At 40.8% G+C, this 26,129-nt stretch overlaps 1 protein-coding gene and 2 non-coding genes across 10 annotated transcripts; all 3 read right to left on the bottom strand.

The window, feature by feature from the left end:
- Positions 1-1,118: 1,118 nt before the first annotated feature.
- PABIR2 (PABIR family member 2) lies at positions 1,119-25,622 on the bottom strand. Of its 8 annotated transcripts, none has more exons than XM_059050326.2 (10): positions 24,580-25,622; positions 22,450-22,528; positions 17,865-17,921; positions 17,518-17,561; positions 17,379-17,433; positions 17,003-17,104; positions 16,607-16,692; positions 15,455-15,519; positions 12,882-12,978; positions 1,119-3,016 (listed from the first exon to the last, which is right to left on the bottom strand). In XM_059050326.2, the coding sequence occupies exons 1-10, from the start codon at positions 24,675-24,677 to the stop codon at positions 2,947-2,949; spliced, it is 753 nt and encodes a 250-aa protein (XP_058906309.1). In that variant the 5' UTR covers positions 24,678-25,622; the 3' UTR covers positions 1,119-2,946. The 8 variants fall into 8 exon arrangements, with proteins under 8 accessions (XP_058906309.1, XP_058906311.1, XP_066879167.1 ...); XM_059050328.2 differs by having other exon boundaries at positions 15,455-15,516; positions 24,580-25,619; XM_067023066.1 differs by having other exon boundaries at positions 1,119-3,968; positions 15,455-15,516; positions 24,580-25,610.
- LOC131749091 (small nucleolar RNA U109) lies at positions 9,646-9,780 on the bottom strand. The gene has a single exon (XR_009333201.1). It is a non-coding gene; the product is annotated as a small nucleolar RNA U109 (small nucleolar RNA).
- On the bottom strand, positions 13,115-13,259 carry LOC131749090 (small nucleolar RNA U109). The gene has a single exon (XR_009333200.1). It is a non-coding gene; the product is annotated as a small nucleolar RNA U109 (small nucleolar RNA).
- Positions 25,623-26,129: the final 507 nt, after the last annotated feature.

Raw genomic sequence — 26,129 nt, 5'->3', positions numbered from 1 at the left:
GGATATTTATAGTCTCAAAGTACTTCCACACAAAATATTTTACCAATTTCAAAGGGAAAACGCTAACTATGCAGTGGAGAAACACAGAAGACACCTCCTTAACCAAAGGATCAAGGGTCACCAGTAATAGGACGAAGTGGTACCATGTGCCTCCTGCAATAAGATGCTGAGAACGCAACACCACTTCTGTGGTTATTTCTGCCCAAAATGCATAACCTGAATTTAGTAACGAGGAAATATCAGTCAAACCTAAATTGAAGGACATTTTTCAAAATAACTGGCTAGTACTTCTCAAAACTATGAGGATCACAAAAGACAAGGAAAGACTGGGGGATTTCCAGACCGAGGGAGACCAAAGACACATAATGACTAAGTGTAACACATCATCCTGGATAGAATCCTGGGCGAGAAGAAAATTTTTTTCCCTCTTGTTAAAAGAGCCTTATTGGGACCCACAGGCAAAATATGAACGGGGTCTGTATACTAGGTGGGATAGTTTTGTACCAAGGTTAATGTTCTGATTTTGATAGCTGCAATGTGGTCATGTAGAAATGTCCTTGTCTTTAGGAAATTTACACTGAAGCACTTAAGAGTAATGGGGTATCATGTCTGTATCTTATTCTCAGATGGTTCAGAAAAAAATGTGACACCCACATACAAATAAATATACACAGACGCATACGTACATACAAGCGAGTGGGAGGGATGGTAAAACTAATGTGGTTAAATATCAACAACTGAGGAACCTGGGTGAAAAATATATGGGAGTTATTTGGGCTATTCTTGCAACTTTTCTCTAAGTGTGAAATAAAACAGTTCATGTATTTTTTTTAAATACTGAAAAGAAAAGTGAGTGTTTAAAACCTGAGTCATGCATGAAAGGCTTTTATTTTTTGCCTGTCTACCCACCCCCGCCATCTTGCTCCAAAAACAGAGTCTTATGAATATGTAAAAAAAAACACAAGATACAATAAATCCAAAACAAGTAAGAAATATGTGTAGTCTTGGCAAGAACCTTCTAAATTGTCAAATTCTACAAAATGCTCTTGAAAATTTGACAGATTATGTGGAGAGGTTTCTCTTTGTCTTGGGAAACAACCCAAACTACAAAACAGCTATTAGTTCTTTTGTGTTCCCGATATCCTTTTATTCAAAACTTGACTGCAATTAGACACAGAGAATGCAATACTGGGATATGGATAGGCTTAAAAATGTTACAGAATTTTATGCATGTGTACACACTTTATTAAATTTGCATTCTAAGATATACACAAGGTCAGCAGTTCACAAAACTTATTATTATTCCAAAAGCAGTTATCATGAAACACAGTGATTATATGTCAGTCAAGCAAAAAGAGCATCTATTAAATTTTCTTATCATATCATCTCTTATACTTGTTTTCAAATAGAAGCCTGAAACATGATATAATATTCGAATAGGAAGAGAGAATTTTACTTTGTAACAATGGTCACTTTTCAAATATTAGACTTTATATAAAAATAAAGTACTGTCAACAAAGCTCACCTGAAGGTTAGCATCTCTATCTTTAATGTAATCCGAAACAACCCCTGCACAAACTTAACTTTCTAGTCACTTTAAACAATAAAAATGAACCTTGGCTTAAACAGTAAAGTCAGTTACCTTGCCTCCTAGTTCTCATGACAGAGGAACAGTTTCATTTTCCTGAACCAATTCTACCCCACGGCTGAATTTCAAAAATAAATTTAAATATCGTTACATTCTAAAGGTTATGTCTTAAGAGTCCTAAATTAGAGCCAAAAATGATGGCCAAAAGTGTCCCTTTAAGGCAAAGAAGACAGTAGAGAGCTGGTGGATAAATACCCTACAGGAGAAAACCATCTCTCAGTATTATATAGGCAGAGACTTTTAACATGGTTCTTTCACAAACAGAATAAATACACTGCATACCACTGATGTAATTTTTCTTTAAAATGACATACTAGAGAACAATCTTCATAATATATACATTCATGTTAGGTTTGAAGGATTATGGACTTTGCACAGGTGAAAGCCAATGTGAGAAATAAAGCCATTAATGGCCATTATGGCAGTTATCACAATTTAAAATAAACAACACAGCTGATGCTACAACAGAACTACTTACTGCAAGCTAAGTGATGCTCTCTTATAATTCAGAGAGAATAGGTTTCCCTTCAAGCCCTACAGTATTACTAGTCTGTGGGTACCCTCAAAGCACATAATAATCTTCCTTTAAAATTCAACGACCTTTGCCTTCAAAAGACACAAATGCAGTAGTTTTCATTTCTTACATTCACTTAAAAATGGAATATTATGGTCCTAGCAGGCAAATTTGCATGTTAAATACAGACAATCCAACCACAATGTCTGCACATTAAAAGAAATCTATCACAACAGACATTTTGCACACAGTTTTAAATAATAAATAACATGGCAATAGATTACACTCAGGTTTTTAAAATAGCTCTATCGGGATTTTCCTCTTTTAAACGTTAAATAACTTATGGTACCACAGACTTACTATCATGGACACTGTTGACAGCTCAAACAGCTTCTTAAAAGCAAAATGCACAATGACATTGACTTTGGCAGTTCCTAAAAGCTTCCTCGTAGATATTAAACTGCACTTCCTATAAGGCAGCATGTATAAGAATTGGACTCTGATTCTGGGGACAACACAATAGCCAAAATACAGTCTACAACACCACTCACCACACAACAAAACAAACAACTCCAATGACGAAAAAGTAATCAGAAAGAAGCAGCAATCAAAACGGCATGTGGCAATCAGACACATAAAGCCCCTTTTCTATCCTACCTTATGATGTATATCTTTACAGCATGACACTGAACCCCAAGGCCCCTCAGGCCTCATTATACCACCCAAGACAAGCTGTCAAGCTCCGTGTACACTTTTCTACACAGTGGTTTGTGTGTAAATAACATTATTCATTCATTTGTAGATGCTCCACACATCTGGTCAAGGCAGGAATTTCTTCTCCTTGATAACACCACCTAGAAACATTAACAATATTTTATATATTCCTTAGGGCAACAGGTTTGAGGAGAACAATATCAACTGGGGTAGCTAAGTCATAAGAAGCTGTGGTGACTAATCCCAGCATCCTGTTAAGTCCGTTTACATTCTCAGCAACTAAAATCAATCCTTGCATCCTACACTCCAACAGCAAAGAAGCAATATGCACAGTAATGAAAGCAACGACATGTTTTTTCCCCTTTGTGAGAAATGGCAAGGAAGCGGCTCAAACAGGAAAGGGAAACAAAATAATGTACTTTAAGCTGATGCAGAAAAATAAAAATTTCTATCAAAAGCAACTCATCTAATATTGTGAGATAAAGAGATTTGAGACTTATGTAGTCAACAGAGAACAACAACAACAAAAATCTCTCAAGCAAGAGAATTTCTGATCAACTCTAGCTGTCATGACACTGCTGGGAAAAAGAACCATTGTTGAAAATACATATTAGTGCTTTCCTTAAATGTATAGACTCTAAAATAGGTGCTCTTTGAAGCACTGAGAAAAAAAAAAATATATATATATATATATGTACTCTAAGCAATCAAAAATGAGTATTTGAGATTTCGTTACTAGTTCAAAACGAGATCAATAAAAGAGACTTAAGTAAGATTACTACACTCATAAAAATCAAACTTTAGAGAAGTGCCAAAAAAGAACGGCATCAAAATGGTTTAGATCAGTAACACTTTAATCCTCATTATGGATCAAAGTTCCCTGTGTTCCTCCCTGAATGTTTTCTGCAGGAAACAGCAGTTAGAACACTGAATCAGAAATGGGTAAGTCACTTGGGTGAGAGATCATCCATCAAGATGAACGGAGAGCATGAATTGGAGCATGCTACTGGAGCCTCTGCGGTTGTGCTGCCTTTAGCCAGTGAGTCTGAGGACAAGCCACTGCTGCTACTACTGCCATCCAAAATATCTGAACTGAGGACAAAGCAAAAAGAATTATAAGCAGATGCATCTATCAGGGTAAAGGCAAACATAACATGCAATGACATGGTTTCAAGAACTCACGGATCAGTACAGCATTGGTAAATCATAAAAAGCATAAAAGCAACAGCAAAACTAGAGAATGTACTCTATTCAGATACCTGGGAGAGGACAATGTCAGAGAAATCCCAAGTTAAGACACGCAAGGTTCTGTATCATTTGGGTGCTCTCCTAGAGGCACCAGAAGGTCCAACATACCAGTAAGTGCTCCTCTTGACATGTCATGGTTTCCGTGAGGGAGTTCCCCTACCTTCCACTCAAGCGATTTCTACCTTTATATTTCTCTTCTTTAAAGTTTTTTTTTTAATTTTTATACTTCTCTTCTTACCTTCAGCCTTCAAGTAAGAGGAGTGGTTACTCGTTGAGGTACCCTGGACTGTCAGAAGTATTCTAGCAAGTATACTGCTTCATGGTCCTTCCATTCCAGAGCAGTCTTTCAACTGCTCTAGATTTTATCACTTCCCCACTCCCAAGAGGCCTTCAGCTCAAATACACATTTTTTTTCTAATTTCCTCCATTATTTGCCTTTTATGTTCTTCTCATTTTATGAATTTCTCAGACTATTTCCTTTCCTATTGCTTTCAAAACTCAAAGGTCTCCGTCCTATTTCTAAAAGACTTGTTTCTTTGATGCCTTCAGTTAACTTCCAGTCAAGCTTCTAATAGGAATGCTCTATATCCACAGACCCAATACCCTCACAGCCCATTTGCCTCTTTAATCCTGACAACTGGCTTCTGCTCCTGTCCTTCCACTAAGACTCGTGATCTGGTCATCAAGAGCCTCTAGAACCCAGCCTGGGGATACCTGACCCATCCAGCCCAGGCTCCCAGGGCTCCCAACAATCAAGCCAGCCTGCCTCATGAATCTGGCTACAGACTTTAGCATTCACAATTGCCAGCCTTCACAATGTGACATGAGGCTGCCTTCCTGGCTACGATACCCATCAATACAACATGTAAGCTCTGTGCTCTATATTTGGCCCGAATTCACTCATTCAGTCATTTCATTTCTTCTAATATTTACTGAGTACCTGCCAAGTGCAGAATGTACGCCAGATATTAGAAATACAATGGTATATAAGACAGATGTGATCCCTGCCCTCATTTAATTTACAGTATAGTACAGGAGACAGACAGTTACATAATCATGCTAATAAATATATAATTATAATTTGTGCTCAAAGCAGTAAAGATACAAGGGACTCTGAGAGTATATAACATGGGTGAGCTGATCTAATTTGGAGGAATACGGAGGAACAAGGCTCCCCCAAAGTGATATTTGAGCCGTTGTCTGAAAGATGAGTAGGCCTTAACCGGGTAAAGTTGGGGAAGACGCAAGGGTATTTCTAGGAGCCAAAACCAGGCTAGTATGGCTATAGCACAGAGAGCAAGGAGAACATGATGAGAGAAAGCTGGCGAGGGAGTCAGGCAGTTTTAGGATCTACACAGACATAACGTTTTTATTTTTGAAAAGGAAACAAAAGCATAGAATTGGAGAAGGACTTGTGAGTCAGCAAATATAGGTTCTAGTTTAAGTTTGATCACTAGCTGCTTTGCAAAAGCCCATCCTGGTCTAAACTGCCCTGAAACTCAATATTATGTCTTTAATATTATCATTTTTATGAATTTCCAAGTTAATATATTTCCACTGTTAAGCAACCTTTGATACATTTGGAAGTTTCTGGGCTCTGTACCACCCTTAATAAAATGTAACTTCCCCCAACCCAGCTTCTCTACTCTTATATTTCTTCAAAATGTCATTTCTTTCTTTTGCCTGTGGATTGTTTTCAGATGGAAACAGAATACAAATAGGCTTTGGAAAAGTAAAAATATCGGGTTGGCCAAAAGGTTCGTTCGGTTTTTTCCGTAAGATGGCTCTAGTAGCACTTAGTCATCTTTAACTTCATTCGAAACAATTTTGTTAGACTGTGTTGTGACAGCTGTCATATCAGCGTGCATTTAAAAAATATCAAAATTGGTGAATTTTTGTGTAGCCATTTTAATATTGAAGATGGAAGAAAATAGCAACATTTTCGGCATATTATGCTTTATTATGTCAAGAAAGGTTAAAAACACAACTGAGACACAAAAAAAGATTCGTGCAGTGTATAGAGAAGGTGCTGTGAGTGATCAAACGTGTCAAAAGTGGTTTGCGAAGTTTTGTGCTGGAGATTTCTCGCTGGACGATGCTCCACAGTCGGGTAGACCAGTTGGCGTTGATAGCGATCAAATTGAGACATTAATGGATAACAATCAACGTTATACCACGCGGGAGAGAGCCGACGTACTCAAAATATCCAAATCAAGCGTTGAAAATCATTTGCAACAGCTTGGTTACGTTCATCACTTTGATGATTGGGTTCCATGTAAGTTAAGTGAAAAAAAAAAAAAAACAAAACCAAAAAACCAGTATTTCCGCATGCGATTCTCTACTTAAACGTTCTGTTTTTAAAACAAATTGTGTCGGGCAATGAAAAGTGGGCACTGTACAATAATGTGGAACGGAAGAGATCATGGGGCAAGCGAAATGAACCACCACCAACCACACCAAAGGCCGGTCTCCATCCAAAGAAGGTGATGGTGTGTATGTGGTGGGATTGGAAGGGAGTCCTCTGTTATGAGCTCCTTCTGGAAAACCAAACGATTAATTCCAAGTACCGCTCCCAATGTGACCAACTGAAAGCAGCACTTGACAAAAAGCGTCCAGAATTAGTCAACAGAAAACACATAATCTTCCATCAGGATAACGCAAGACAGCATGTTTCTTTGACGGCCGGGTAAAAACTGTTACAGCTTGGCTGGGAAGTTCTGATTCATCCGCCGTATTCACCAGACATTGCACCTTCGGATTTCCATTGATTTCTGTCTTTACAAAGTTCTCTTAATGGAAAAAATTTCAATTTCCTGGAAGACTGTAAAAGGCACCTGGAACAGTGCTTTGCACAAAAAGATAAAAAGTTTTGGGAAGATGGAATTATGAAGTTGCCTGAAAAATGGCAGAAGGCAGTGGAACAAAACAGTGAATACGTTGTTCAATAAAGTTCTTGGTGAAAATGAAAAATGTGTCTATTAGTTTTACTTAAAAACCGAAGGAACATTTTGGCCAACCCAATAAAAATGGAAACAGTATATTCCACAGTCCTCCTATTCTATACTTTCTGCTGTCAAATGCATCATTAATAATACCACTTTTAAGTAAGAAGTTTGGAAAATTTAGCTGGCTCTGGTATTTTTTTCAACCAAATAGCAAAATGGGTCTAAAATATGAATTATTCAAAGTAGTGAAAGAAAGTTGCACAGATAATCTAAGATGTTGGAAAATCAAAAGACCTTTATATTTGCCTTTGGAACATATGTGATTTTCCTCCTGCAGCATTTTGCCTAGACTAATACTAAAACGAATTTACTTTCCTAAAGCACATATTGGCTGGGAAGCCGAAGGACACGCTCTCTGCTACTTGGCAGGAAGAAACAGGCTTAGATTAAAATTTGGCTACCAAGCAGATAATCTGAATATAAATACTTTCTTATTCCAACCAGACTTATGGTGAGCCCTGGGTTAACAGATTCCATTTGCCATAAAACCTGCTTGCTTAGGTGAATCCTGTATTCATTCAAAAACATAAAACGTGACTCGCCGTGAAATCTGTCTTCTAATGCTGTTGACTACCTTAAAGAAATAAGCTAATGGGGAAGTTACCAAGAAAAAAAATGAGTCTGAACATTTCACTTCATATATTTTTTTTCAAGAATATATTTTTCAAGAATTTCTTCTCAATTATTAACTTTAAACATATATAATTGTGTTTCATTGACAGAAAAATAGCATACTTGCATTTGGTCTCCAGTGCAATTTAAATTCAGAGCCTGGTAAACCTTTAACCAGGTATTTTCACTAAACTAAAATCTAGTTTCTGTTCTAATTAATCTGGCACTACTATGCTTGGTCCTGGAAGCAGTGGCTCCAGGTCACAAATTACCCACTGTTAATATATCTACAAGCAAGACTCAACGTGATTTTTTAATTCCAGAGAGATCACTGTACAAAAGTGATTTTCACTGTGTCTGCTATTAAACCTTCTACCAGGGCTTCTCAAAGCAACAAAGAGTGGTCCAATTTAAGTTTCTCTCTTTTTTTCTTTCCTAGCTTAAGCTCTGATGGAGGTGCTAATAAGCCTTAGACTAGTGGCCCAAAGCCAAACAAACAACGGCAGGAAAGCAAAGGACCTAGACAATTCAAATTGGACACAGGAGTACGTGAAACAAAAGTAAACGAATTCATTTCAGCCACTGACTATACCAACCGAGGCAGTATTTGAACCACACCGCCAAAAATACTTAATGACAGCTACAGTAGTGCCCTCTGTCGAAAAAAACTACGCGAGAAAGTATAAGGGAATCATTAAAACATTCAGTGATAAAGTAACAACAAAATTAGGTTGTCCAGTGTGACCCGTCTGGTGGAGCCACTCTCGTGCCTTGTCCAGTCAGTAAACTGGGTTCTATCAGATAAATGGCAGGCAGGTAAATGCGCTAGAAATCAGCCGCAGCCCTATCAGCCCCAGCACAGATTTTAGTGTAAGGTGAGACTACAGGGCATCCCCCTACCCCTTGGTATGGGTTAAACTGGTCCGTAGGGTTTGTTCTCTACTCTCTACTATCTTACCTTACGAAGGCCCAGCATAATCTTGCTGTGTAACCTCTAGGTTTTTAAGATCACATAGTTAAATATGATCATTTCCACTGTCACTTTGGGGATAAGAGTTTTAAAGTATCAGCACATAGGGATGTAACGTACAACATGATCAAGATAATGAACACGGCTGTATGTTATAAATGAAAGTTGTTAAGAAAGTCAAATTCTAAGAGGTCTCATCACAAGGAAAAAATTCTTTTTCTATTTCTTTAATTTGGTATCTATATGAGATGATGGACGTTCACTAAACTTATCGTGGCCATCCTTCCATGACGTACGTAAGTCACATCATTATGCTGCACACCTTGAACTTATATAGTTGTATGCCAATTATACTCAATAAAACTGGAAGAAAAAAGTTTAATTAAAAATACTACTACTCTTGGGCTTCCCTGGTGGCGCAGTGGTTGAGAATCCGCCTGCCGATGCAGGGGTCACGGGTTCGTGCCCTGGTCTGGGAAGATCCCACATGCCGCGGAGCAACTAAGCCCGTGAGCCATGGCCGCTGGGCCTGCGCGTCCGGAGCCTGTGCTCCGCGACGGGAGAGGCCACAGCAGTGAGAGGCCCGCATACCGGAAAAAAAAAAAAAAAAAAAAAAAAAAACTACTACTCCTCTTACAAAAAATACTACTACTCTTTAATCATCAGAAAAAAAGTATCAGCACAGAAGTCTAAGCTGCTCACATAAACACCTTCAAGTATATGTGAACATTTCTGTCATAATAATGATTACCTTATTCTTTGTACATGTAACATGGTAAAATTTTCTTGCCATGACACATACATTAAAAATACTGTTGAAAATCACTAAGATAAATCTAGTGAAAAATGTTAAAATAAAAACAGAAAGGTTAAGTCAGCAGTCCTGTTAACACTGAGGCACTGGGCAGGCAATGTCACGGCAGACTTTTCCCTTTTCTCTAGGAGAAACAGACTATCACTTAATCTTCACTATGTGGCTAGCAGCCCTGAAAACGCCTTTATTTTATATGCCACAGACAGTCTTACTCCCAAAAGAATGAGGGGCAGAACAAGAGTTCCCAGCATGAAAAAAAGAATCAAAGCCCCACGTAAAGGTGTACTTCCGAGCTGTGGGCAAACTCTTGATGTTCATAAGGACTAAATGCAGAACGACATAATTCCTACCTTGTGGTTAACAAAGTTCCCCAGATTTGGTTGGCAAAGATTGAAGAATTTTTAGTAAAAAATAGGTTTATAGGGCTTCCCTGGTGGCACAGTGGTTAGGAATCCACCTGCCAATGCAGGGGACACAGGTTCGAGCCCTGGTCCGGGAGGATCCCACCAGCCGTGGAGCTACTAAGCCCGTGTGCCACAACGACTGGGCCTGCGCTCTAGAACCCACGTGCCTAGAGCCCGTGCTCCGCAACGAGAGAGGTCGTCACGATAAGAAGCCCGTGCACCGCAATGAAGAGTAGCCCCTGCTCACCACAACTGGAGAAAGCCAGCGCACAGCAATGAAGACCCAACAAAGCCAAAAATGAATACATAAAATAAACAAATTTTTTAAAAAACGATTCAATCCCCAAAAAAAAAAAAAAAAAAAAAAAAGAAATAGGTTTATGAAAAGGAGGCCTACTATTCCTTTGCATAGCAGTTGGCACACCGGACACAAACTCCATATGGGTCAATACTCAAAATTCACATTTATTGATAATTTATACTTCAAAGATGCAAGCTTTTAAAGATCATTATCTAGTATAGAAACTCTAAAGTTTTAAAACCCATCTCTTCTTTATGGAGTGGGGCAGGGAACAAACTATAATGATTGAAATGATGAGATAATACCTACTGATGATCTGATACCTTTTCTCTCCCTAAAATGTATAAAAATGGTTTCCTTAGTTATCGAGTAGATTGTTATCCTTGGCAACAGGTAGCTCCTGTCTCTGTCCCCATTTCTAAGAATATGGATGTCTGATCAATGAAGCTGCTTTCAAGAGATAGGAAAAAAAGTTTCTGCAAAAGCAGAATCCAATTTTACATATCATGAATAACTCACATTTAAATTCTACTAATTGTAAGACATAAATGTCAGCAACCTTAGCACACAGCGTGTTCCAAAAGTCTTAGTGCGACTGTCAGCTTTAACAGCCTCAGAAGTCCAGATGCTGCAAACTTACTAAAAACATCGCTTGAAAGTTTAATCACCTAAGTATCTTTGATACTGAGTTTTGTGAATTTTGAGTAGTAAGTTTCTTTTTAATATATTACTTGAGCCATATGTTGGCCTGTTAGCACTCCGTGAGCAGCCGCGAATAAAGCAAATCTCTCCAGTGCGAGGTGACAGTTTTTGTGTTTACAGATCAGAAGTGGCCTTCATCCCCACTGCTGATGTCCCCAGGGCACCCACAGCCAGTCACATGTCTACAGAGAATGGAGGTAGTGGCAAGAGAAACAGAAGCCTCATGGGAGTTCCCTGGTGGCCTAGTGGTTAGAATTCTGGGCTTTCACTGCTGTGGCCTGGGTTCAACCCCTGGGTCAGGGAACTGAGATTCTGCAAGCCATGTGGCACGGCCAAAAAAAAAAAAAAAAAAAAAATAGAAGCCTCACAACAGCCACCATCACAGACAGCTTAGGCTGTGCTGTTCAGAGGAATAAACGTCTGAACAAGGGGAGAGGACCCTTGGTAAATGCCATATATTCTCTGTCCTTCCTTACTTATTAATGTGAACCTGTTTCACAGCGTCAAGCACAGTCAGCCTACAGCGATATTGTTTTAAAAAATCACCTCACCCTGTATGTTTTTAGCTTGGCGAATGCTTTCGTATCTTTTAACATGAACTTGGTTATTTGGTTAGTAACTGTGTAAGGAAATCTATTTATAATGTCATGTGCCTATATTAAAACACACTTTACCATAAAAGTGATATGCAGTTTCCACTCAGTATAGAGTTTCACCCACTAGTCCTCTTGACAAGCTTTAGAAGTTTTCTCTTTGCAATCATCTACATACCTGGAAAGGCATTCTGTACCAAATTTAGCACACTGAGCTACCAAAGACAGACAGGGATGAGAGAGAAGAGAGAGTGCGGGGCTGAAAATAGCCAGACCTATCCAAAAGGCATCTGTTCCAAGGTTAGAACGGTACCGATCAACGAGCCTAATGAGCTACAATAATCTGTGTCTTCTTGGGTCAACTAGAAGTAGAGGTTACCTTGGAAAAACAATGAATACGTGATTTGGAAAGAAGGAATTGTCAGTCTGTATAACTTGTAAGTGGCTAACAGGATTCTTCCATTTAGAGAGCACCATCTTTTTTATTTTAAAGTGAACGCCCTCTGGGGTTCTTAAAAAAAACAAAAGAAGAACCTTAGCCATAAAATTCAGGGAACAGAAAGTTCTGCAAGGCACTACACAATTGCATCCAGAACACGGGTGCTCAGTAAGCTGACTGAAACGTACTGAAAGATTTCAAAATGTCACCTGGCCACTGCTATTATCCCTTTCTCTTCCTTCCAATACATACGTTGGCATCCAAGTACTCACATTTGGGTACAGGAAAAGAAGTTAACTTTCGCACAAAAACATGAAAGGGCCTTAAGTTAGACATCTAAACTCGGATGAGTAAGACTAAAAGACTAAAAAAAAGTTATGTGAGCAGACCACAGGAATCTGCAAGTGTTACTATTTAAATGAAACCTCAGTTAACTAGTGTGACGGAACACCCCAAAATTTTCAAAAAGATCTTATAACAACAGATAGGGCTATTTAGAAAATGCCATGCTTAAGAGAATGCTGGTGTTCTCTGCTAAGTTAAAAGGATATAGTACAAAATGCAGGCAGAGCAGCTACAATCAAGGCATATTACCCAGGGCAACCCAGAAGCTCCTTCTCACGCCATCCAGCTGTTGACACTCTCCCACACCATTAGCACCTATTGAGAGGCTGACCTAACAGGAGCTCGGCATGAAGGTGAAGGTGCCAAAAAGATACACGCACTTCCAAAGGAGTCCTGGTGACTTTCAAACAATCTGGTTTCTCACACTGTCTATATCTCCATGGAGATTTCACCTCTAGGGAGCATGGATAAAAAGTTGAATATGTTTTAAATGATCCCAATATACTTTTGCTGTGGTTCTTTTCAAATACACCATTCCCTAGTATCCTTTGGATTTTATTTCATTTTTTTACCATGAACTGAGATCAGACAATTGTGCAGCCTCCGGAGACAGCATAGTGGTAGTGCCTTGGAAGAGCCTCTTGGGCTGGCTTTCGGTCTCCATTTCACCTAAAACAGAAAGAGATGATGCTACCATAAAGCGATTTTACAGATACAGGCTTCCTGCTAAAATGGGGTGATCTTTGTTTAACCAAAGATCAGAATACTTCAAACTGTTACTTGAAAGCTATTTTTCCACGTGCTTTAATGTAGAAGAAATATACTGCCACATAAACTCAACTAAAAAGTCGGCCGCCCTAAAAATACCTTCTCATTTATTGTATGTAGCATGCTGCCCATATAGTCAGGGTTCTTTAATAGAAGAGTAGAACACTGATTGCATTATGCAAAATGAATCAAGACTAATAACCACAGCAGAAATAAAGTATCCCCCAATAGCTGAAGCTCACGGTGAATAATAATTTATGCCAGATGATTAGTAAAGAGTCTTGATTTTATATATTTTAATATCAGAACATTTCCTGAGTTGAAGTCAAATGGATTCAAAAGCATGCAGTCTGATAAAGAGCATATAAATCAAAGGTTGCTTTAGGCTACTTAGTGAAAATGAAGATTAGAAAATATAAGTTTGAAAGCACATCTGTAATTGAAAGCAATTATTAATTAATTCACAAAATTGATGTTGTACTGGCTACTTCAATCCCACAGATTTTCTCAGAACTGGGAATAGAAAAACTCTGCATCAGAAGAAATAATGCTTAACATTTTGCCACTGGGAGTGCAAGGACTGACGACCCTCAATTAGACAGAAAAGCCCCTTTTTCCAAATAAGCTATGATTTAAAACCTGTACATACCTTGGTTTCGAAGCTCTGTATCTGAGCTTTAAAACTGAACGTTAAAAGACAATTTAATTCATGGGCCTATCTACACTCCATTAAGAAATTAGCAACTATGAACTTAAACCTCTACAAGATTCTTATGATGGAAAAAGATCAAGGAAGAACAAATGCAACATTCATTTTTCCCCATATTATTAATTAATTCATATTATCTTTCCTCTGGAGCTATTCTGAAAATTACTGAAATTCAAGAAAGGTTATGTTTTCATTTGCTTTTTTCCATGCTTTAATATGCGGCTTTTCAAAGCTGCTGCCGGGCTTTCAACACATCATTAGCAAAAGACTTTAGCCCTTTTTAGCAAGGAATCCCTCCATCTGCTGGTATATTTTGGAATAGCTTTGAAACTGAACAAACATATTACATTCCATTCACTTCCTACAACATATTTAAGATTAATACTAATAACTATACTAGCTTTAATTTCCAAGTTTTATTTTCACATAATAGCTCCTGAGAAGGTTCTTCGGATTGTAAATAATTCCTTGCAGCATTAAGGGAAAAGACTATTAGTTCATAAAATAAAATTTATTCACTAAATACAAATATTGCCACTGTATCAGCATCTATTGCCCAGAGCACACCATCTCTAATTTTAAGTTGTCTGAAATATAGCACTTTTGAATCTGTGTATGATGCTATACCACTGGAAAGTCTTCGCTGAAGCTGCAAGTATCCGTTTACCTAACATTAGAAGAGTTGATTTGTTTACTAGCTCCAGAGGTGATCTGCACACAAAAAAACCACTTACTGAATTGCTTTTTAAAAATGATCATTAAAACTCTCATTTAAAATGACATGCAACACTTGTAATCATGTGGTCATATCCCCAGGAATAATGACTAAACCCGTGTTAAATTTCTTTGCCTTTTTATAATACACTCCATTGGGTGCCCTCTATAAGCATCTAAAACTAGCACTGAGTGAGATCATTTTCGTTTAGTGCTTTGTGGTTTAAAATAAGGTAATTAAGAGAGCACCCCTTGGGAGTTTGGGGTTAGTAGATGCAAACTACTACACATAGAACGGATAAACAACAAGGTCCTACTGTAGAGCACAGGGAACTATATTCAATATCCTGGGATAAATCATAATGGAAAAGAATATAAAAACGAATGTCTGTCTGTGTATAACTGAGTCACTTTGCTGTACAGCAGAGATTGGCACAGCATTGGAAATCAACTCTATTTCAATAAAAACATTAATTTTTTTAAAAAAAGAAAAATAATAAAGTATATTTCTTATAAACCACACACACAAAAAAAGAGAGCACCCTATTGTATCAAAAACCCTATAGAGACTCAAATGGGAGGCATCATTTGGCGGTGACTTATACTTGAGCACACAGCATGTGTATGGACTTATTTGCTATGACATTAACACATATTTCTGCAATGTATCAACTTACATCTCTTTTATATTCAGATCACTGAGAGGCAAAATTTCTGGAATATATATTGATATTGTGAATATCTGAATAAGATTCAGTTATGAAGTATAAAAAATATAGACAGTATCAAATAAATAATTCGCAGAATTTAGAATCAGTAAAGCATACATTGGAAAGAATATTCCACTATTTCTTTAGAGGAAAGGAGTTATGCCTTGAACTAATTTCAGACAGAAATGCTAATTTGTAATTGAAGCTGGACTACGTTTAATAGCAGAAGGCGGATGACACATACCTTTTCTTTTAAGAGGACCAAGAACACTGGGCCTAATGCACTTGACTGGACTCTGGCTTCTCCTGCTTTAAAGAATAAACAAACAGGATGACATTAAAGTACTTTCGGCAAATCAATAAAATTGACAGATACATAGGGAGAAATGGACAACGCCTGTGTTGTAGGTTGAGTACATGATCTGACCTGGCATATGACAATCTGGAATAACATGGCATCTTAAGCTATTTTAAAAACTCATTTTCTGCTTTACAACAAAATGAATCAGTTATACAGATACATATGTTCCCATATCTCTTCCCTCTTGCGCCTCCCTCCCTCCCACCCTCCCTTATCCCACCCCTCTAGGTGGTCACAAAGCACAGAGGTGATCTCCCTGTGCCATGCGGCTGCTTCCCACTAGCTATCGACCCTACGTTTGGTAGAGTATATATGTCCCTGCCACTCTCTCACTTCGTCCCAGCTTACCCTTCCCCCTCCCCATATCCTCAAGTTCATGCTCTAGTAGGTCTGTGTTGTTGTAAAGCAGAAACTAACACACCATTGTAAAGCAATTACACTCCAATAAAGATGTTAAAAAAAACCTGTTTTCTAAGACAAAATATCCACAACAGTTAAAAACAAGATAAACCTTATTAATAAGTTGTTTGGGATTTTGACTGGTCTACCATTTAAAAAAAATTTTTTTCCTTATCCTTATAAAGAATATATTTTCAAGTGTGTGTGTCCCCTCTGAACATAAACTGGCGTAAGTCTAAAAACATATGGTAAAATGTTAATGGTAGAATATATAGGTGGTAGGTATATGGATGATGTTCACTATGAAATTCTTTCCGTTTTGCCTTTTGAAAATTTCCATAATAAAATGTTGGGGAAAAAGTTCACCAAAGAGACAAATTTAATGAATAGCCTTTCAACCACATTTAAAAAGCAGATTTAGGGGCTTCCCTGGTGGCAAAGTGGTTGAGAGTCCGCCTGCCGATGCAGGGGACACAGGTTCGTGCCCCGGTCTGGGAGGATCCCACATGCCGCGGAGCGGCTGGGCCTGTGAGCCACGGCCGCTGAGCCTGCGCGTCCGGAGCCTGTGCTCCGCAACGGGAGACGCCACAGCAGTGAGAGGCCTGCGTACCGGGGGCGGGGGGAAGGTTTACTTACCTGGAAAAGCGCCTTGGACTAGGAACGGGACTTGGTGGCAGCCCGCTGCTGCTCACAAACATTTGTAAGGATGGTGAAAAACACTGCTAAGAAAAAAACATATTAAAATACTTCTAGTGCTCCAGTTTTCAAAAGGTTCTTATCAAAATGACAACAACAGCATCCTTAGAATTGCTTACCTGCTTGTCTCTCATGCATGTTTATGAGAGAATACATAGATAGATAGATAGACAGATGGATAGATTTTTTTCAAATTACTACTATAGACTTTTATTAATTTTCCTTCCAGTCATTGAATTCATCAAAATTAAGGTGATTTGTGTGTGTTTGTGTGTATTTTAGAGAGTAAACAGCTCAGTGTGTGAAAGAGAGTTAATATCTTGTCAATGAACCTACCTTTCCAAATCCTCTGGTGGGTGATGGTGCTGGAGAAACCGGAGTGAAGTCGATCCTTTTGGGAGAATATAATTTCTCTGGCTTGTCAAAATCACTATCACTCTGTAAATAGAAAGTGTTATTTCCTCATAATTCACAACTCAACACATCACAGTTCTTCTTTACTACACAAATAGGCCTACATTTTTAGAGTAGAAAATGTATAGACTCTAAAAAGTTGCAATCTCTTATTCTGGTGGGAAAGCAGAGATCAAAAACACTGAATTCAAATGTGGAAACAGGAGGGCCAGAGGTATATGAAAACAATGAACGAAGCCAATGAACAATATAGTGGGTCCTAGAAAATAAAAAACAAGCAGACATGTGAAAACTTTACCAGGCTCAAGCTCTCATCCCATGATTGGCTTATCTGCATTGCAGTTTGCACTTCTCTAGAACAGACAAAAATGAATGGCCATTAGTGCTTGTAAACAAGACATACCTTTGGCCACACCCTGTTCTTGTGAAGCACTAACCTTTCATGTGCAGTTTCTCTGTTCATCATATCCATGCCTTCCTCCTGCAAAGGCAAACATGTGCTGAAAACATAAAATTTATGCACACAGTTCTCTATTTCAAAGAAAACGAAAAGGACTTTTCTGCCTCATTTGACGTCATCACAGTACAGCGGGACTGACATTTTAAGACTGTCACCTGTGCCACATCTATATTTTATCTGCCCACTCAGAAGAATGTGGACCTGTCCACAACTAACCAGAGTGGCAGCCTTACTCATTTTTAATATCTAAATCTGCAAAATGAAAATAAAATCAAAATGTAAAATGCAGAAAATTACAGATCTGAGCCAGTAAGTAAAATTTACCCGTTTGATTTGATGCAGTCGGCTGCTAGGAATCCGATTAGGTGAGGATGACAGCAACTAGAAAGAAAAAGTAAACATTTACTATTTTCTGAATCACAAAGCAGCGGGCGTGCTGTCAGTGCCACTGTACAACCTCTTCCTAGACAATTTTTCATACTCCTCTTAGAAATCGAGCTCTTTAAATCACTGAACATGAATGCACTAGAGAGGCAGTACATTCAGGGTTTTTTTTTTTGATCACAATGTAATTGACAAAGAAATTTGGTTACAAGAATTATGACTGACTATAATTTTAACCCTTGAAAACCTTCATCTCTGACAAAAACCAAGAAGCAAGTAATTGTGCATTTCCTGGTTGGAAAACAATGCTTCAGTCTTCCTCTCCTAAGCAGGCAAAGGTAAGTAAACTGAGAGCCATTCAGCAACTAATGTTTCAACATTTTATCCTATTCGAAATGACCCACGAGTACATTCAGACTTTAGAAAGTACACCAGGTGTCCAACCTCAAAGCACCATCTGTCCCTAGACAGGTACTGACTTTAACATTTTTCCCAAAATGAATGCAGAGCCGTGTACGTTTATGTAAAAAAAAAGACTCCAGGTCTTAGAAATAGCCATTACCCCACTTATCTAAAATAAAGAACTCTATACGAAGGGAAAGCAAAAACACTGATTCTATTCATTTTTATTACGAATGCATTGATGGAGGAAGACAAGCAAATAAGCCCAATATAATATAGTCTATGATTAATGTTTATCGAAAACACTTTAAAACTGAAATAAGGAGATTTTACTTGCATGATCTAAGTCAATTCTAAAATTCAATCACTAACGCTATCACCACAAAGCTTACTAGTTCAGAAAAAAAAAAATCAATGTAGAGGCAAGGTGCATTTTTTTTTCCTTTTTGCGGTACATGGGCCTCTCACTGTTGTGGCCTCTCCCGTTGCTGAGCACAGGCTCCGGACGCGCAGGCTCAGCGGTCGTGGCTCACGGGCCCAGCCGCTCCTCCGCGGCATGTGGGATCTTCCCGGACCGGGGCACAAACCCGCTTCCCCTACATCGGCAGGCGTGCTCTCAACCACTGCGCCACGAGGGAAGCCCAAAGGCAAGGTGCATTTTTAAGATAACTGTTGCTTTCCCTTAGATCATCTTTTAATAACACAAAGATGAAATGATTTGGGGGCCAAATTATGTTCTTTCAAAATCATCATAATCTGATCATGAAATGTAAGGTACAATTTATATCAACATCTTACTGAGTGGTTGGCGGGGGGAGAGTCTATAGCCATAATATAAACAACTACTACTTATTCCATGATGAAATGCAAATGAATTTGTAATACTATAAAACCAAATATGACAATTATCCTACTACAAGAGACCCTATCCTATTCAAACTTTAAAAAAAAATACTCATGTAGTGAGCAGTATAAAATGGTGATAAACTGCTCTAAGGTTTTTAGGCAAAAGCTAATTCTGGTGAAATTTGTTTAAAGTTATCCACTAAAAGAAGATTTTACCTCAAAAGAGATCCCTTCATTTCCCACCCCTTTCTTTTACTTCTTCCTTTCCTAGGCTTTGAAACGAGATACCAGTAAACTCCTTTCCAAAAGTATTTTTTTCCATTATGAAAGTACTACATGTTTGCTGGTGAACTCCTGATAAGGTCATTTGAAAAATGTTATGCTACTAGGCAAGTAAATAAGGCAGGAAAGACTCCATCAGGATACTGTGGCAGAGAGCATGAACATGTCAGTCAGGGAACAAAAGAAACCCCAAAGGCAACGACATAATCAGGAAAGCCAAAGTATGGATTGCCAGAAGCTGACTGTGGAGAAAGTCACAAGCTTAGATGGTACATCTATATCACACACAACTCGTCGATTTGAGACAGAACTGGAGAGTAGACCCGCAAGAGGGACAGAGAACAGCAGAGCTGTGTCTAGTACCAGCAACAAGAGCAATGGATGGGCCGAGCAAAAAGCCAAGAACCTCAAAGGAGGCGCCAGTTAATGGCGTGAAGTTAGAGCAAAGGGCTTAAATGGGGCCAGAACAGAGGCCCCTGACACTGGGGACTTCAGCAGCACGGTTTTTCAATGGAGTTGAGGTCGGTGTAGTGAGAGTATAAACTGGCTGAATTGCTGGCAAGGAATCAGAGGCAGTTTAGTGTGCACTAAGCGTTGAAAAAGCTCGGAGATGGGAAGGGAAAAAGCGAAAGGCAGACGTATGAAGAAAAGAGAAGCTTGTCTTCAAGATATGAGATGTGTGAGTCGGGAGAAGAAGATGGGAGGGAAAGAGCCAGCAAGGAAGAGACTGAGGACACAAGATAGAGCAGAGACGACAGACTAAGCAAAGGCACAGGGGAGTCCGACAAATTCCCAACCATTAGCAGAAAGCACCCCATGTGAATGTAAAGACACTTCCAGGAGAAGAAAGCTGCCGGTTATGGAAGAGAGGTGTCTGCCTTCTCTGAGAAGTGAGAAGTGTCATCTGCTGAAAGTGAAAGGGGGTGAGGCAGGACGATTGCTGTTTCTGAGAAGATTTCTGAATATTGCTTTGGCGAACAGCATGGGGCCACTGGCACCTTGAACCCAACATGCCTGGAAACATTGCATCTGCTTTCCCTTCAAACGACCAATTCCTCTTAATTCTCTACCCAGAATAAAAGCAACACTTTTCCCCTGGTCACCAAGAAACAAAACTTCAGACACTCTGAATCCTCTTCTCCCTGCCTTTCTATGTAATCAGTTAAATAATGAAGGTCCTAGTTCTGCATGTCTCTTTCTTCAGCCCCTCCCCCCAGCCCCTTCCATTTCAGTCTGCATGCATTTTAGTAGAGCCAGAAGGAAAGCTATTAGTGAGAGATGCACCCCGCCAGAGTTGATAAGAATATTCACATCTTAGAAAAGAGCCAAGTGAAGTTCAGAGGGGCAAAATCATTTTCCCTTCTTTGTTATGCTATTGAGATCAGAACACGGCTGCAGAACATATAGAAACATTTTTCACATATACAGCAAAAACGAGTAGTTCTATGTTCTAGTATCCTCAGGGAAGAAGGAGCAGTAAACGAAATCTCCAGAGAGCTACCATTTCCCCCTTGAAGTATCTGTAGCCACTTCAGCTGGAAATCTTTCTTAAAAATGTTATATTCCCCACCCCCATTTCTTAAACAGATTTGACCAAACAGAACGGCACTGGGAGATCTCTATTCTAATCCCAGCTCTGCCACTGACTAATTGTGTGATTCGGAGCAAGTTATTTAGATCGGCTGAGTCTTAGCTGTTGCCTCTTTTAATTGGGAAAGACATCTTTTGCCCTGCCTACTTCACAGGGGTTGCTATGCGAATTAAATGTGTGAAAGTACTTTGTAACATGTAAAATACCATATGAGTGTAGGTATTACTATAATTTAAGGAAAGGTTAATGACCCAGGAATCTGTAGAACATCAATTATTTTACAGTTCAATGCCAGTGACACCCTCAGTGTCTATTAACAGGCTCTCAGCCCTAAGACCAAGCCACGCGCTGATTTTGTAAGAACCTCTGTCCGCTTTTCCGTTTTCCCCTCTCCTCCCTTGCTGCTAATAAACCTTTAACCCAAATGTACCTCTTCTGATTTGCTGCTTCTCACACACTACTGGGTTGGAAGCTTATTATAATTGTGCAGAAATTTTAGATGATTCAGAGGTCAGAGAGCCCCTCCTATAAATAAACTGATGAAGCTTTGTGCACAGTCTATGGAAATCTGGTTCAGCCATTTAGAGGTCTATTTGCTTACATCTCATATCTTCCAGGGCACTGCAATTACCGGGTAAGTGGGCTCCACATATGAAGGGCTACTATGTAAAAACCTCATCATAATTTCTCCCAACACAACCAACTAAAAAGGTCTTCCCTGATGGCTCTGGCTATACAGACCAGTCACCATCAGCACCTCTACTGGAATACAAATCCAAGCATTTTCAAACAGACTTTACTTTGAATAGATAGCACTGTCCAACAAAAATAAACACTCTGCTACCATATACATGATTTTTGCATCCTAGGATAAATAAAGACCACTGTTCTCAGTTATAATTAGAAGTTAATCCTGACTTACCTCACAACCATGATGCAAGTAATGACAAAAAACAAGGAACAATGTTTAAAAATACCAAGTCCCACAGCCAAGAAAAAATTCTAACCAGATTTCCTTTTTTTTTGCGGTACGCGGGCCTCTCACTGTTGTGGCCCCTCCCTTTGCGGAGCACAGGCTCCGGACGCGCAGGCGCAGCGGCCACGGCTCACGGGCCCCAGCCGCTCCGCGGCACGTGGGATCCTCCCAGACCGGGGCACGAATCCGTGTCCCCTGCGTCAGCAGGCAGACTCTCAACCACTGCGCCACCAGGGAAGCCCCAGATTTCCTTTTTGTACCAAAAGCTGAAAATAGCCACAGCATGAGCAGTAAACAAGACAGATAAAATCATTTGTTTCTTTTGTAAGCAATGGTGCATACATATAGCACATCATCTCAAGAAGGAACTACATTTGAAAATGTTTCCCCCGATCCCAACTACTAATGATACTTACTCCTATACTTACCAAACTGTGACGGCTCATGATGGTAGTACTATTCCTCCGAGTTCTAAACGTGTAAGGTTGAAAAACCTGTGAAAGGTCACTGAAAAATAAAAAAATAAAATGATTACTGTCTTCTAAGATATCCTTCGACTGTATTGACGCCAGCTCTCTGGTTAACACTGAAATCGACAATGGCTCCTCGTTTGATACAATGAATCAACTCCTCACCGGCCTCTTCAGCGCTTCCCCGGTGGTGTGCTGTGGATTACAGGTTGGCTGATACTGATCTCCTCCGGGCTGGGGGACAGCTAGGAGAGGTATGGGGCGGAGCTCCAGACTGGTTGTCTCCAGCTCCTTCTGGTCAGAACTCACGCCCCCAGACCGGTTACCACCAGACACCGGCAGCCTCATCTGTTTACCCCAGAGGACCTACCCGCAAATGTTACTGCTTTCTACATGTGCCATGACGTGAGAAGGGCTGGGGAGCCCCGATCCCCAGTGGGAGCCCTATCAGCACATCTCCCACTATTACCCTAAACACGTGTTCTCCTTTGGAACCCTGCTGTCCGACTACATCAGCACCTGGAGTCTTGCTCCTGTTGCCCCTTCTGCCTCAAATGCCTTCCCTCCCACCACCATCTGTCCAAACCCTTCCTCTCCTTCAACACCCATCGAAAATGCCAGACCCTCCACAAAGCCTCTCTTCATTCCACAAACCTAATGCAATCGCTCCCTCCTCTGCATCGGGTGGGAGCACAATGGGAAATCAGATGCTTCCTGAGACACCGACGTTTTTATTAAAGGAAAGTGTGCATGTGGTTTAAACCCCTTGGTAGAGGTGTTTTGGTCATGCCTGCAGTCCCTAGCGGAGTGCCATGCCCAGGACAAGAGGTCAAGAAGGATTTTCAGGGCTGAACTGGATTGGGCTTCAGGGGACCGTGGAGATCACCTAATCCAGCTCTCTGAAATTTTAAATGAGAAAACAGAGACTCGACAAGGCTAAGTGACTCATTCCTGATCACAGCCAGTTAGGGAGCAAATTGGGACTAGGCCTGGTCGCCTCACTCCTTCTGTCGCATAACGCTACCTTTCAAATAATTACTTAAATCATGATTCAGAAAAAAGCCAGCATGTTATTTCTACAGCAGTCTAAATGCAGGTCAACAGGATCACCCCAGGCCCCAGCAATTGCTGGCTTATGAGATTCAAAAAGACAACCAGAAAAGACCAGTTTATTCCTATAGTGTCAAAAATACATGTAGGGTTGAGGACAGCGTTAGAAAAGCAAAGAGTCACCCCACCATTCCCTCAGTTTTGAAATATTAAAAAAAGGTGAATCTGTTTTTTCCCCAAAATAAAGATATTATAATCAGTTTGACAGACAAAGATCACCTCTTCCTTTGCCTTCACTGTGCCTGATTCGTGTTTTTGGCTAATTCTACTCCCATCCCCCCTTTCTGGAGTCATTCCATTTCTACAGGGTCTCACGAATTGGCTCTAAGATGAATTGCCCACTGACAAAAGTGAAATGTAATAGGCTCAAGACGTCTGCCAACCTAACCTTCACTATCGCAAGAGTCTACCTTAAAATAGACCCTCTGGTGACTTAATTCACATGAAAACACAAGACCTTACACTAAAATTCAAGGGTCAATTCTTTCGATTATTTTCGAAAACGTGTGCTTTCACTGACATGCCACTCTTCTTTTTTTATTGACCAGAATGCGTTTCAGGCAGTTTTAGGATCTGAAAACATTATGACAAATCTCAATCACTTAATAGGACATGAATACGCCATTTAATTACAAGTTATTAGAGAAACTGCGATTTACTGAAGTAAACCTGTGTTAATGCCAGGGTTCCTAAACTAAGCTTAGAAATAGCAACTCTTAGACGCAGGTGTCAAGTTGCAATCCTAGTTCCAGGGGCTTCAGTCTGACATTCAGTGGTGTAAATTAGGCAGGGCAAGCAACTTGTTAGAAGAGCCAGAAGTTTCTTGGGACCCAAGTTACTGTCAAGCAAACAAGTCCCCACCCCCTCAGCATGGAGGACCCAAATGAGCTCCAACTCTCACTTGAGGGAAGGAAGACTGCTTGCAGGGGGTCGAGGAGCCCCTGAACCCTGCACTCCATCCTCCCCAACCGTGCTCACCTGAGCCCATGGATCAGGGGAGCGCTGTTGGATCTCCTCAGGGTGACCCCATCAGATGTGTCAGACTCAAAGTCCAGCTCCATTTTCTCCTGAGCCATGTCGGAGACTTGCAGGCAGGCACGGCGGACAGCGCTCAGCTCCTGGTGCTGAGCTATGGACTCCCAAGACTCTCTCACTGCAGGACTGAGCTGCTGGGGACTGGCAGCTGGGGGGCGGGGGCTAAGGGGCGGAGGCTTGGGGGAGGGGGCGGAGAAAAGCAGGAGAGGAGGAGGAGGGAAGGAGGAGGAGGAGGAGGAAGGGAGGAGGATGGAGAGGTCGTGGTGGAGGGTGACAGGATAAAGGAAGAGGAACGAGGAAGGAGAGGGATGGAAGGAGGAGGTAAAAGAGCAAGAGGGAAGGGAAAGGATAGATGGAAAAGCAGGAAGACCAAGAGGGTAAAAGATGAAGACAAGGGGAAAGGAGGAGGGTAGGGTGGTGGGAAAAGAGGAGCGGGGGGGGGAGTGAAAGAAGGACGAAGTATGGGGAAAAGGAGAGAGAAAGGAGGGAGAAGAGAAGGACGGAGAGAGGAAACTAGGCAGCGGCGGAACTCATGCTGCTATCTTTTGGCCAACGACCTCAATCGGGGCCGGGCTACAGACACCCCAGCTGCCCGGGCAGCACTGGCATCGAGGAGCTGACAGTCGGGCAGGGCCCGGCCGAGCAGCCTCCGAGACTCCAGCTCCCCATGCTTGGGGACCCGGTCCAGTCCCCCATGCTCCAGGTCCCGGTCCGGAGGCTCCTCAGCCCTGCGATCGGTGCTTCTCCTCTCCTCGCCCCCCCTCCCTGCCTAGAGGACAGGTGGGGGGTTCGACCGGCGGCCGCCGCGGTGCCTCCTTTTCCTGTCTTGGGTTCTAATGGCCCGGGGGAACCCCTCGGAGCCAAGACCAAATTCTACAACCTGCCGCCTCTCACGCCTCAGAAGCGGGAACCTCCGCGCGACCAGGTCTTCCGCGTCCGGGGACCCATCGGGTCCTGCGCACGCGCCCGGCGGCCGCGCCAATGGGCCCGCGGGCACGGAGCATGCGTGGGAGCCCCGCCCGGCAAACTTCCTCCAAAGGGGAGGAGCGTTTCCAGGGAGCCCGGAGCCTGTTTTGACTGCATTGGCCCGGGTACCCTGGCGCCCGATTTTGAAAAGGACCAATCGTTTGGAGATACTGGAGCATCATCTTTCTGGAGAAGTTTGGGCCAGTATTCATGGGAAAAAGAAACAAGTGGTTTCCACGTTTTTTCGTTCCCAATTCGTATGCTCTGACTTCTGTGATCCTCGCTCATTTCTTAAATCCCTCGACTTTGTTGGTCTCTGTCTGGAGGGGCAGATTTCTTTTTCAGATCATCCATTTGGATGCACTAGACCAAAAGGAAGTGAATAAACAAAAGCAATGGGGTAAAAATAAAGAGAATCTAGTGAGAGTTCATATAGTTAGTGAGAAACACTCGTCTCCATTATACAAGCACCATTCGCTTCAATTATATTAGGTAAAGCCCTGACGAACAAGTAGCTGAACCAGAAT

This window comes from Kogia breviceps, chromosome X, assembly GCF_026419965.1.
Source record: "Kogia breviceps isolate mKogBre1 chromosome X, mKogBre1 haplotype 1, whole genome shotgun sequence".
Taxonomy (NCBI): Eukaryota; Metazoa; Chordata; class Mammalia; order Artiodactyla; family Physeteridae; genus Kogia; species Kogia breviceps.
This window is presented reverse-complemented; position numbering and strand designations above follow the sequence as displayed.